At 51.1% G+C, this 13,729-nt stretch overlaps 1 protein-coding gene and 1 pseudogene across 2 annotated transcripts in view; one reads left to right on the top strand and one right to left on the bottom strand.

Annotated features, from left to right (window-relative positions):
* Nucleotides 1-10,289, bottom strand: part of MSL3 (MSL complex subunit 3) — a 176,263-nt gene extending 165,974 nt beyond the window's left edge. The window contains exon 1 of the mRNA XM_078657908.1: nt 10,066-10,289. Coding sequence (XP_078514034.1) covers nt 10,066-10,164 — 99 coding nt within the window. The 5' untranslated portion in view covers nt 10,165-10,289. The remainder of the gene's footprint in view (nt 1-10,065) is intronic.
* A 594-nt stretch (nt 10,290-10,883) lies between these two features.
* Nucleotides 10,884-12,576, top strand: LOC144771864 (ADP-ribosylhydrolase ARH1 pseudogene; annotated as a pseudogene). Its single transcript, XR_013599523.1, has one exon. The product of XR_013599523.1 is annotated as an ADP-ribosylhydrolase ARH1 pseudogene (transcript).
* Nucleotides 12,577-13,729: the final 1,153 nt, after the last annotated feature.

Here is a 13,729-nt window from a genome sequence, read left to right as displayed (position 1 = left end):
CAAGGGCAGTGGAGGGCCCTATGGTGCACCCCTACATATATATCCCTGTACCATGTGGCAGGCACAGCATGTTTTTTTTTCGGTTTCGTCACTACACGGACCTTTCTGCCTAATTGCAGCCTATAGAGACTTTGGGGCAGCGTTTCAGTTTGCTGTTACTATGCGACCTGTGCATCTACTACTGTTGATTCAACACCGTTTCTTCGCCTGACCCTGATGTCCTTCTTAATTGTTGTCGGAGTATGGCTCTTACCTTACCAATTTCGTGTTTAAATATCAAACTCTTATCTTGACATCTAACACATTATATTGTGTGGATGATCACCATTCCAGATTTAGATTGTGGCACGGTACCACGATTAGGGGGAAGTCTGTACATTGTCAAGACTATTGTCTCGGACTTTCATCTCCTTTTTGAAAAATGAATGTCCTGGCTTTCATCCTAACTGTACACATTTATGGTTCCTGGCTCTAAAGTCATATTTTATCACATAGACAAGACCTCGACGTATCTTGGTCATTTGTGTCTTCTAAGCCTTGAGAAAGTCATGGTACCGACTGATGGTACTAACGAAACACGTGTCGGCTGTTTTTGTTGATTCTGCATTTATTTCATGACGCAACTCCAAATAAAGAGAATTAAAAACATGAACTTTCTTCTCTGTTATCCTGTCTAATAACGAAGACTCCACGACATTTGGAATTGGACTGATGTACTTATGTACTGTGACTAACAAGTCATTCATTCTTATATTCTTATTGGTTCCTAAGGATTGTGCTCTCCTCAACCCCGCCTCTGTAGCAGACACAGCATGGTGCCTGCTACATAGTGCAGGGATATGCAAGTGCCCTTTTCTGGGAATTGCGGTGGGGGCTGCTGACTGCATCCCTGCCGCAATGTTTGGGATAGGGCCTGCGACCGCTGCGGTGGCAGTCGCATCGTAATACGATAGGTGGGTAGGCCGCCTCGTAGGTGGCCGATCCCACTACAACAATGGCAATCGTAAGAAAGTCAGACTGCCATCGTAATGGCCCCCTAAGTCACTACCACTGCTCTATTGTGCTGGTAATAATGCAGGAGATGTTTTGGTGTTGGGCATGTGATTTACAGTCTCAAAACCTACGCACTCCCACACCCAGGCAGCTGTGAATCTGGCTTGGCAGCGTTGGCACTGCCTGTTTCATTGAGCACACTACAATTCCAGTGACTTGTAAAGTGAAACAAGCTGCACATGCTGGCAGTTTGCCAACAACTTGTCATAAGGCCTCTTCGAGGAGTGGGTCCTAAGAAAGTGCATTTCATCCCCCAGCCCAGCCCACTCCACTCCCCCCTCCCCAGTATGTGAATATGCTCTATGAGGCAGGACATGTTCATACCAGACCTATATCCCGGTGGATGACACCGGAGCCCATAGGTGCTATATTCAAGCATCAAAACTTGTTGATAGAAGAGAGAAGTAGGATTTGCTACTCTGCTCTCCCAATTTAAAAAAAAAATAATCTTTTGGTAGAGAGAAAATAGTTAAAGTTAAAAAAAAAAACATTTCGCTCACCCACACAATTTTAATATAGGCTTGACAGTTTAACAAAGGAAGAACTTAAATGTTGACATAAGTAACAGAACTTCACCAAACTAGGGAACTCATAAGTAGGACGATGCGCCCAACCAGTGTACAGTAATACTCTTGAATGCTTCCTAGTGCAGGATATTGAACCCTCCGATAAAGCGTAACATACTAGGTAGGTGAGCCTAAGCGCTCCTCATACTTTATAGGAGCATGAACATATGGTAACTGCATATGTTGTTTAGCTGTTTCTTCCAGGAGTTTTGTACTTCTTGTATGATTTCCATAAACGAATAAACATCCAACAGTTATTTAGTGCCATTCACTCACTCTTTAGCTACCTGTGCTGTACCTGTCCTATATGTGTGAGTGAACTGGGATATGTTTCTTCTGCCACCTGTCCTTAACCTACTATTTGTGTTAGGGAAGGTTGTGCTGCTGCAGCCCAAGTTGTACCTTGATTGTGTTGGGAAGCCCGGTATAAAACTTTTCACTACACATACGAATACACGATTCACGTTGCCAATGCTTCTTTAAATGCATGATGTGAGTGAAAGAATGATTTGCCACAAAATAAGCGAGCAGAGTTTACTTTTGGTTTTCCGCATGAAACAAGCAGTTTTTTAAATGGAATAGGCTACTTTGCAAAACTTAAGAACCTAGCTGAAAAGTGGCTCCAAGCCATTTACAATACATCTACTCAAATCTGCCATTTTAGCCCAAAGCCCTCTGCAAGTTAGGGTTTTGAGCCCATAGTGAAATTGTTAAAAACTAAACTTGAATCCGCACAATGCAATGTTCTGTTGGTTTAAAAATGAAAAAATAGATGGTGATGTACTATGTCTAGTACCAAAGTGCGGGGTTATGAAATGCAAAATAAAAATTAATTCCTGGCTTTCTGCCTTTCTTCTTGTATCAATCAATCAATCAATCAATCAAGGCATTTATATAGCGCACTACTCACCCGGAGGGTCTCAAAGCGCTAGGGGAGGGGGGGTCCGCTACTGCTCGAACAGCCAGGTCTTGAGCTGCTTCCTGAAGGCAAGGTGGTCCTGGGTCAGGCGGAGGTGGGTCGGGAGGGAGTTCCAAGTCTTGGCGGCCAGGTAGGAGAAGGACCTTCCTCCTGTGGTGGCTCTTCGGATGCGGGGGACGGAGGCGAGGGCGTGGCCGGTCGATCGAAGCTGGCGTGTGGGGGCGTAGAAGTTGAGGCGGCTGTTGAGGTATCCTGGGCCTTGGTTGTGTAGGGTTTTGTGTGCGTGGGTGAGGAGACGGAAGGTGATTCTCTTGTTGACCAGGAGCCAGTGCAGATCTCTCAGGTGTCCGGAGATGTGGTTGCGTTGGGGGATGTCCAGGATGAGTCGTGCAGAGGCGTTCTGAATCCGCTGGAGTCTCTTCTGGAGTTTGGCGGTGGTTCCGGCGTAGAGGGAGTTGCCGTAGTCCAGGCGGCTGGTGACGAGGACCTGGGTGACCGTCTTCCTGGTCTCGGTGGGGATCCACCGGAAGATCTTACGTAGCATGCGCAGGATGTTGAAGCACGACGAGGAGACGGCGTTGACTTGTCTGGTCATGGAGAGGGAGGAGTCCAGGATGAAGCCCAGGTTGCGTGCGTGGTCTGTTGGTTTGGGTGCGTTGCCCAGGGCGGGGGGCCACCAGGAGTCGTCCCAGGCGGAGGGTGAAGATCCCAGGATGAGGACTTCCGTCTTGTCCGAATTCAGTTTCAGGCGGCTGTTCATCATCCACTTGGCTACGTCTGTCATCCCTTCGTGTAGGTTGGCTCTGGCGGTGGCGGGGTCGTTGGTGAGGGAGAGGATCAGCTGGGTGTCGTCGGCGTAGGAGATGATGTTGAGGTTGTGTTGGCGTGCGATGGCTGCGAGGGGGCTCATGTAGACGTTGAAGAGGGTTGGGCTGAGCGAGGAGCCTTGGGGAACGCCGCAGATGACTTCGGTGGCTTCTGATCTGAACGGGGGAGGCGGACTCTCTGTGTCCTTCCGGCGAGGAACGAGATGATCCATTCCAGTGCCTTCTCCTGGATTCCGACGTTGCTGAGGCGCCGCACTAGGGTACGGTGGCAGACAGTGTCGAAGGCCGCGGAGAGGTCTAGGAGGATGAGGGCCGCTGTTTCTCCGTTGTCGAGCAGGGCTCGGATGTCATCGGTGGCTGCGATCAGGGCGGTCTTGGTGCTGTGGTTGGCCCGGAAGCCAGACTGCGAGAGGTCGAGGGATCCGTTCGTCTCGAGGAAGGCGACCAGCTGCTTGTTGACGGTCTTCTCTATGACTTTTGCAGGAAACGGGAGCAGCGAGATGGGGCGGTAGTTCTTGAGGTCGGTGGGGTCGGCTGATGGCTTCTTTAGTAGAGCGCTGAGTTCGGCGTGCTTCCAGCTCTCCGGGAAGGTAGCGGTGTTGAAGGAAATGTTGATGATGTCCCGCAGGTGGGGTGCGATGACAGCGTCGGCTTTGTTGAAGACGTGGTGAGGGCAGGGGTCGGTCGGAGATCCGGAGTGGATGGAGTTCATCGTGCGGATGGTGTCTTCGGTGCTGATCGGGGTCCAGGCGCGGAGGGTGGTGGTGGGGGGCGGTGGTTCAGTCGTGGCGTGCGTCGGTTGAGTGCTGAAGCTGTTGTGCATGTCCGCGATCTTGTTGTGGAAGTAGGAGGCGAGGGAGTTGCAGAGGTCTTGCGAAGGGGTGATGTCGTTGTTTCTGGCGTTGGGGTTGGAGAGCTCTTTAACGATGTTGAAGAGTTCCTTGCTGTTGTGTGCGTTGTTGTCCAGTCGTTCCTTGAATGCAGTTTTCTTGGTGGCGTGGATCAGTTGGTGGTGTTTTCTGGTGGCGAGCTTGAGGGCAGTCATGTTGTTCGGTGTTGGGTCTCTGCGCCAGGCTTTCTCGAGTGCTCGGCAGTTCTTCTTGGAGCTCTTGAGTTCGTCGGTGAACCATGGGGCTTTCTTGCTGCCGGGTCTGCTAGGCGGGGTCTTCAGAGGGGCGAGGTCGTCTGCGCAGTTGCTGATCCACTTCGTGAGGTTGGTGGCCGCCTGGCTTGGGTTAGTTGCGCTGGTGGGAGGGTTCATGCTCAGGGAGTTCGCGAGCTGGTCGGCTGTAATCTTGTTCCAGCTTCTGCGTGCCACCTGTTGTTGGTGGTGGTGGATCGTGGTCCTTCTGAAGCTGAAGTGGATGCAGCTGTGGTCCGTCCAGTGGAGTCCGGTGGCGTGGCTGAAGGTGATGTCCTTGCTGGATGAGAACACGGGGTCGAGTGTGTGTCCGGCGTAGTGGGTGGGGGTGGTCACCAGCTGCTTGAGACCGAGGTTGGCGAGGTTGTCCAGCAGGGTGGTGGTGTTGCGGTCGTTGTTGTTCTCCAGGTGGAATTGAGGTCCCCGAGGAGGATGTAGTCAGTGGAGAGGAGGGCGTGCGGGCTGATGAAGTCGGCGATGTCTTCGCTGAATTGTGTACGTGGTCCTGGGGGTCTGTAGATGAGGGTGCCTCTGAGGGTGGTCTTGGGGTTGATGTGGATCTGGAAGTGCAGGTGTTCGGCGGGTGGGAGGGTGTCGTCGGTGTTGGTCGTGATGCGGATGGTGTTCCTGTGGATGATGGCGATGCCTCCTCCTGTCTGGTTGACGTGGTCCCTCCGGATGATCTTGTAGCCGTCCGGGATGGCGATGTCGGGCGCTGAGGAGGCGTTCATCCAGGTTTCCGTGAGGAAGGCGACGTCTGGGGCTGTGGTGTCGAGCAGGTTCCAGAGCTCGACGGCATGTCTGTGGACGGAACGGGTGTTGAGCAGGATGTACTTGAGGTGGTTGCTGCTGGTGCTCGGCTTGGTCGGTGCTGGTGTAGTGCAGGTCCGGATGCAGGTGAACTTGCAGGAGTGGCAGCAGAAGGGTCCGTGGGTGCGTCTCGGGGTGGCTCGATAGCAGCCCGGGATTCGGCCGGCGTTGAGTGCGTAGAGTTCGGTGGCGTCGTAGGTCCGGCGGGTGGGCTGGTGTCTGCGGGAGACAGGGTTCCTGGCGCTGGGCGCGGGCCAGGCGCGGACAGGCGCAGACGGGCTTGCCTTAGGCGCGCCTTCGGCGCGCCAGCAGCGCGTCCGCTGCGCGGCCTCCATATGAGTGGGAGAGGGAGGGAGGAGCAGCTGGGAGGTGGGAGCGGGGCGGCCAATAGATTGTGAGGGGGCGGAGCGACGGGACGCGGCAGCCAATAGGGTGCGAGGGGGCGGAGCTACGGGACGCGGCGGCGGGAAACGGGCGGCGAGGGGGAGACGCGGGGAATGACCGAAGAAAAAAAGGGACACAATCTGGGCACCAAAGGAAAGGGGAACAATCAAGGCAGCAACATACACAGGTACAGTGGGGGAGAATCACTCACTCGTGGGTACAGAAGAGAAGGAGGGCACAGTCACTCTTAACGCAGGCAGACACAATGCAGCAGCGGTCAGTGGTCACACAGGGGGCTGCGTGGCGGTGAGGGGAGCGACCTGCCTGGTAAACAGGGTCAGAGGTCGCTCTCTCTACCGCTGCGCGGCCTCCATATGAGTGGGAGAGGGATGGAGGAGCAGCTGGGAGGTGGGAGCGGGGCGGCCAATAGGGTGTGAGGGGGCGGAGCCACGGGACGCGGCGGCCAATAGGGTGTGAGGGGGGTGGAGCTACGGGACGCGGCGGCGGGAAACGGGCACCGAGGGGGAGACGCGGGGAATGACTGAAGAAACAAGCATTGGAAATGCAATAGGTCTCGCAGCATTAGAGTTAGTGCTTTTAGAATTGTTTATGGGTTTTTGTGTAAATCTTTAGCATTTTTGTTTCCTGTAGCCAATGCTAAAGAATTAAAAAAAAAAGCCATAAACATTTCTAAAAGCTCTAACTCAAATGCTCCGAGACCTATTGCACTGTGTGAGGGTGAGGGGTTGAGGGTGAGTGAGGGTGAGGGTGGGTGAGGGTGAGTGAGGGTGAGTGAGGGGTTGAGGGTGAGTGAGGGTGAGGGGTTGAGGGTGAGTGAGAGCGAGGGTGAGTGAGGGTGAGTGAGAGTGAGGGTGAGTGAGGGTGAGAGTGAGTGAGGGTGAGGGTGAGTGAGGGTGAGTGAGGGTGAGTGAGGGTGAGTGAGGGTGAGGGTGGGTGAGGGTGGGTGAGGGTGAGTGAGAGTGAGGGTGAGGGTGAGTGAGGGTGAGGGGTTGATGTTGAGGGGTTGAGGGTGAGAGGGTGAGTGAGGGGTTGAGGGTGAGTGAGGGTGAGGGTGAGTTAGGGTGAGGGGTTGAGGGTGAGTGAGGGTGAGGGGTTGAGGGTGAGTGAGGATGAGTGAGAGTGAGGGTGAGTGAGGGGTTGAGGGTGAGTGTACAGCCTGCTTCAATAACCACGTTTTCAGGTAGTTTCTAAACTTCACACTTCCATACAGGGAGAGAAACGAAACAATTCAGAAATATTCAGAATATTGGAAGAGCGGAAACTGTGGAGGCTGGGAGGGAGGGGGGAGGCGGGGTTCGAAAAATGGTAGACATTGTGAGAATTGGCAGAGTACTACAGAGAATGAGAAAAATAAATTGTGGGCGTGGAGGGTAATTGAAGAGCGCAATAGAGCGCAATCGGAGAGGCAAAGAAATAATGACTAGAACTAAAGCGACCAAAGGAATTAAAATGAACGGATTAAACAGATATGAAATAAGTGCATCCATTGCATGTGCTTGTACTATCAAATTAACTGTGCAGTTCTACGCTGTTCCCCTGTAAACACTTGTAAAGCACGCAAAGTCCTTCTTAGATTTAAAGATTTACTTCTCAGCACGAGCTTTTCTTGGTCGCAGTTTTCGATTTTCTGTATATTCTGATATTTCGATCCATTAGCTATTTCTGGGAGAGTCCAACAACATATGACAGGCTGTGAAAGGAAAGTAAAAGTTAAAGAGACAGAAAAGCACGAGACACGGAGAGAATTTCGCGTGAACTAAATCCCGCGGGATCCGAGTTTAAGAGGGCCTGCACGAGGAGAGCGAGCCGAGCCGTTCCATCTGAATGGAAACACTTCTGCAGTGCTCTGAAGCTGGCTATAAATATTTGAAAACATCAAAGGCGGTTGTGTTAAATTAAAAATGCTGTCGCACAGATAGGAACTAGCCGCGGGGGCTGCCAGCTCCGACATGTGAGCCTGGGATCAGACACAAAGAGGCAGAGCAGCAGCAAGGCAAGAAGAGAGCCGGGGAGTGAGCGAGAGAGAGAGCGACAGCAGAGGGGAGAGCAACGGAGAGACGTGGGGAGAGACCAGGGGTGAGGGGATACAGCAGGGGGGGGGGGGGGGGGGATACAGCGGGGGAGGCAGTCACAGCACGCTAGGAAGAGAATAGACTCAGAGCTTCATATTGTCTGTTTGGTCACGGATTAGCAGCGTAAACTGTGAATAATCACGTTTTTATCGAAAAAACAGTGGTGTGGAAAAATGTATATTTACGACTTGGCTCTGATTTTAACATGGCCATAGCAAATAGTTAAGGCAGCACAGTATCCCATGCTTTCTAGCGGCAGGCAGGCAGGGGAGGAGAGGAGGAGGGGGGAGGAGAGTAGGGGAGGCACGGCCTAGCGGCCGTGCAATCAAGTAGTGAGGGTGCGAGAGAGAGTAGGCAAGGCTAGCGGCAGGCAGGCAGGGGAGGAGAGGAGGAGGGGGGAGGAGAGTAGGGGAGGCACGGCCTAGCGGCCGTGCAATCAAGTAGTGAGGGGGCGGAGCTGGGGGAGGCTGTGGAAGAGAGTAGGCAAGGCGACACGGCGGGAGGGGGCGGAGCGGGTAAACAAAGACGGACATGCACGCGCCCGTGACTTTTAAGGTCAATGCGCATGCGCATAAGCTTAATGCGCATGCGCATTGACCTTAAAAGTCACGGGCACTGCAAGGAATCGCCACGATTCCTTGCAGTGTGGATAAAGAGTGGATGAGCCCCTATAGTCTCGCTTGCTCGATGCGCATGCGCATCGACAGGCGAGACCTAAAAAAGGGACACAATCTGGGCACCAAAGGAAAGGGGAACAATCAAGGCAGCAACATACACAGGTACAGTGGGGGAGAAGAACTTGGTGAGACTTTAAAAAGTGTGCTTACAACACCACAATGATGGCCCCTGCATTCAACAAGAGCATCATATACTGCAAGGGGCATTAATGCTACCAAGGATGAATCACCTGACGACAGCGCAAAGGGGGAGCAGAATTGTGTGCGTTATTCCAGCAAAAAACATGTAGACATTTTACACTCCTACCCTTTGCCGATCGTCATTGCGTTTAAGTTTTCACTGAATGCTGTACATCAAACACACACCTCAAGCTAAACACAACTGACATGCCTGTACTGTAGCATAAAACTTAGCGTAATGATAAACAGACTATATTGTGTGACAGGGTGAATCTAGAACTGTGCAAGATTTTTAACAGCGCAACCAAGCACTGCGGATGTTCAAACAGTGATGCACTGAGTGGATGTAAGTGTAACTGGGCCTCAGACCTTAAACTCAACCAAACAACTACACTGTTCTCATGAACGAACACACATAGTACTGTGCTGCACACAAAAGGTAATGTCCCATAAGGCAATTAATTGTCTCTAGTTACGTGGGTATCCCGGATTCCATTATACTGGACAAATGGAACTCTATGGGGCAGATTTACAAGAAAAGTGACGCATATGCAGAGATGCGTCGCTTTCCCTGAATCACCCTGAGAAATCCTTGCGCCAATATGGATGCGCCGTATTTACACGGCGTACCTTGGCGCAAGGATTGACAGATACGTCACTGAAGCATCTGTTGGCGCAAAAGTCATGTATTGCTGGGGTCACACAACGCAACTCTAGCAATCCATGTTGAGGCCTATCCTCATTGTGCTGCGTCACTCCTTATGCCTGCTTCAAGCAGGACTACGGTTTTGACGCAGTTGCATTCCTGCGTGGGAACGCCCACCCTGCATACATTATACCCGACGCAGATATGTGACGCAGGGCTTTACAAGGTGACACATTTCCCTAGATGTGTCACCTTGTAAATGGGCCGCATTTGTACACCGCCGCTGTGTCACAAAAAGTGACGCAATCGAAGCGCAAACGAGACGTAAGGGGCTTGTAAATGTGCCAAAAAGACATAGGGACACAAAATAATTCACGAAGGTTTAAAATGTTTCCATGTCTAAACACTGACCCTCGAAACCCGCCCCCCCCCCCCCCCCCACAATATTTTTTTGTAAACAAGAGACAAGACTATGATTTGAAGACAGTGAAGGGGCGAGCTGGGCACGCAGATAAAGTAAAATATTAGGCAGAAAGATGCATTCTCCATTTGTTTATGTTAGGGGTGGGGGAGCAGTAGAGAACCAGAATTTGGGACGTGAATGTAATTAAAGATAAGTTGGGTACAAATAAATGTGGGGTGACTAAGTAAACAAAGAATGATTGAAAAATCCCACATTTAAAAAGGAAGGTGTAGGTCGGGCACAAACGGGTATGGGCAAGGGGCATTTCCCGCACACACTCTTGACTCGGGCATCTACACACCGCACCTTAGCATCGTACAGCACTTTGGCCTTCGTGGGATCCGGTTCGAAGCAGAGCACTTTCTCCCCTGTCTGGAATTTATATTTCATTCCCCGGGCGTTCATTTGTTCCTCATGGCGGGAGAGGCAGGGCAAGAGGGGATCAGATAAGGAGACTGCAAACTGTGCAGGACAGAGGTAAAGGTACCCTAGGAGATGCCACCGCCGGCAGCGAGCAGCACACCAAGCATAGACAGAGAAAAGGGACAACTACGATGAACGTTATCTGAGTGGCCATTTTAAAATGTGAATTTTAGTGAACAGGCAAATAAAAACTTAATCGGTATACTATAAAAGGCAGCTTGCAATTATTGTTTTTATGAGTCCTAACATGGTTATTCTATTTTTGCAAAACAAATGGCTCAAAAGAATAATTGTTGAATTCTAAAACTAACTCTTTTAGTAAATGATATAGAATGTAAGAACACAATGAAGTGACAGTTTTATTAAGAAATATAGCAATACTTTAATATTTGATATTGTAAACCGTTTCTTTTTCCGGAATTTTATTTTTTACAGTGGTCTTCAAACCAACGCTTACAAGAATGATACATTACAGATAAGTTGTCTTTCTTTCATTTCCGTCTCAACAATTTATACTCCATCCAATCAAATGTCTGCACCTTTTGTACTCAGACCACAGCTTCTCGGCTCACCCAAGCTTGTATACCGTAGACGTACAAAGCGATAGGATTCGTGGATAGCAAGACCCACCTATCACTGGGTCAACCTATTAGAAGTGGGGGATGTCTGGACCGCCTCTGTTTGTTGAGCTCATGCCATCCAATCCACAACTGTCAACATAGGTTTGGGTAGTGTCGATCGTTGAAACAGCCCGTTTAGAATATGCAGTTAATCTGCCTCGTCGCACCCGTGTATGCATCGATATGTCCCTTCACACACAACCCCGTTTTACGCTGCTCCTCTCCTGCTGCCCAATTGTGTTTACGTTGAGTTCGTACACTTTTTTTGACCTTTGATTCCTTTGCCACAAACTTCTGCTGGCTAAGCAACCCCTCCCCGGTCAGTCTGTTTTTAGGTCGAGCCTGCGCATGCGCAGACAGGAGTAATCAATCCTGACCCGCCCTGTTAAACGCCCGGATCCAGCACGAGTGCACTACAGAATATCGAAGAGCTGCAGTATTACAGCATGGAGATCACACGCGATGCATACCGGGCTGCCATGCTTCTGAGCGCAGCAGGAGATGCCTTGGGTTACCGGAACCAGCGATGGGAGTATTGCACGTCTGGGCCACAAATACATCAGGAACTGGCAGAGCTTGGGGGGCTGAAGAGCATACAGGTCCAGCTGCCTGACTGGCCCGTTAGTGATGATACAGTACTTCACCTGGCTACGGCCGAGGCCCTGGCAGAAGGTGGGGAACTGGATGCCATATGGCAGAACATGGCGAACAGATATGTGGAGGCAATGAAGGACATGGAGGGGCGGAAACCCGGGCCCACCAGCATTCTGGGTACATCCCAGTTGAGGCCGGGAGAAGTCAAGGGCCATCGTATCCCATTCAATCCAACAGCCACAGGCTGTGGAGCTGCAATGAGAGCAATGTGTATTGGCCTCAGGTATCCCCGACCCTCTGAGCTACCCGACCTAATTCAAGTCAGCGTGGAGAGTGGGCGCATGACCCATCATCACCCCACTGGTTACCTTGGTGCTCTGGCTTCTGCCCTCTTCACTGCCTTTGCTGTCCAGAAGAAGCCCCTGGTGCAGTGGGGTGCTGGGCTCATGGCAGCCCTTCCACTGGCACAGGACTACATTCAGGCTGTTGGAGTCGACGTAGATGCCAACCTGTCTTCGTGGACATATTTCCCAGAAAAATGGGCCTGGTACCTCTCAGAGCGTTGTCTTTCCGATGGTGTAGGCCCTGCCAAGTTCCCAACTGCATATGGCCCATTGGAGCGAGATAGCGTTTACAAGACTTTCAGCTTGGATGGGTGGGCCGGCCGCAGCGGCCACGATGCACCCATGATTGCTTATGACGCTCTTCTTGGAGCTGGGGATTCATGGGAGGAGCTCTGCAGCCGTTCCATGTTTCACGGAGGGGACAGTGATTCCACTGGGGTGATTGCTGGTGCCTGCTTTGGATTGCTGCATGGACTTACTGGTGTTCCCAGGATTAACTACGAGCAGCTGGAGTATAGAGCACGTGCTGAAGCTGCTGCTGACGCTCTCTATGCCCTTGCATGGGTTCGGGCCACTAAATAACTACACTCATTACACCCGGAGCATACCATTCGTGCACAGGCCATGGCCTAAGTGTTAAAGACAAGAAGAGCAGTTACAGATTAAATAAAATCTGCTTCATTTAAAAAAAAAGAATATGCTGTTAAATAGTAGATTAGGTTATGCACCTGGGCCGAATTATTATCTTTATACATTAAACTTTTTGTGTCCGCTGCTTTGTTTTTACATCCATGTCTACCAGTACCCAAATTCTTTTTTAAATAAACAGGTTTGGATTAGCTTGTTGCACTTGGAATAGCGCAGAGTGAAAGATATGTTGCTACATAATCCGTTTAGTGATGTCGTATTCATGACTAACAAGATGTTATCCTTTCTTTGACGTCGCCGTTTATTTATATTCCCCGGCCCGGACCCGGGGAATATTGCAGTGGCCAAATGGCTCATTACATCCCATCTATCCCAGGAACATGTGAGGGTACAAACAAACTTAAACCCCACACTTAACATGATAACCAGTACTGTCCAACAGACTTGTTTTCACAGCATCTCCGGCGCACCTTCTTCTTCAGCATAGGAAATCTCTTAGTCGCATGCTGGGTTTAGGGTTCCCCCTCAATCCGTAATGCTGACTGTCACGGCATTCGGCCGACGATTTACCACCCGGGGTTGTATGCACACTGGTGTCTTCCACCATGGCCTCCCTCGTGCATTTCTCCTGAAACATTTCGACAATCCCCCCCCCCCTTCCTCTAATTGGGGGTTTTCCTCATCCAGCCATTCCTCAGGCTCGGAATCTACAGCTCCCTCCACAGGTTCATGCACTTTCTTGAACCATGACATGTTGCGTGCTATCTGTTGTGTTCCTCGTTTCGTCATCACCATTGACCCTTTGATTTGCACCACTTTCCACAGTTCCCTTTCGAATGGTGTCCAGAACTTGGATCCGGGGTGCCGATCCTTTACTACCACGTAGTCCCCCTCCTGTATGGCTGACGGTCGGGCTCCCCTTTTCTTACTGGCCTTGTCATTGTTGCGTTGCCGCCGGGGCTGGGTGCCCTCCGAGTCAAGCGCTGCCAGGACCCATAGATCACTGGTGGGAATACTGTCTCTCACCACTCGCTTCATGAGTAGGTCACTGTGTGCGCACTTGGTGGTGCAGTGCGAGGTGTTGCGATACGCTCTTAGGAATCATTGAAAGCAGTTTTCCAGATTTTCCTCCTGATCCATGCCTTATTGTCTTGTTCAAAGTCCACATGAACCTCTCCACATCCCCATTAGCCTGAAGCCATTGTGTGGTCACTCGGCGATGCCAAATTTCATATCTGCTCAGGTACTCCTTGAAGTCTTGTCCTTGGAACAATGGCCCATTGTCTGTCCGTATCACCTCCGGCATTCCCAACAGAGCGAACACTTTTTCCAAAACTGTCT

This window comes from Lissotriton helveticus, chromosome 8 (assembly GCF_964261635.1).
Source record: "Lissotriton helveticus chromosome 8, aLisHel1.1, whole genome shotgun sequence".
NCBI classification, from domain to species: domain Eukaryota; kingdom Metazoa; phylum Chordata; class Amphibia; order Caudata; family Salamandridae; genus Lissotriton; species Lissotriton helveticus.
Note: the sequence above shows the minus strand (reverse complement) of the source record. Positions and strands in the feature narration are given on the sequence as shown.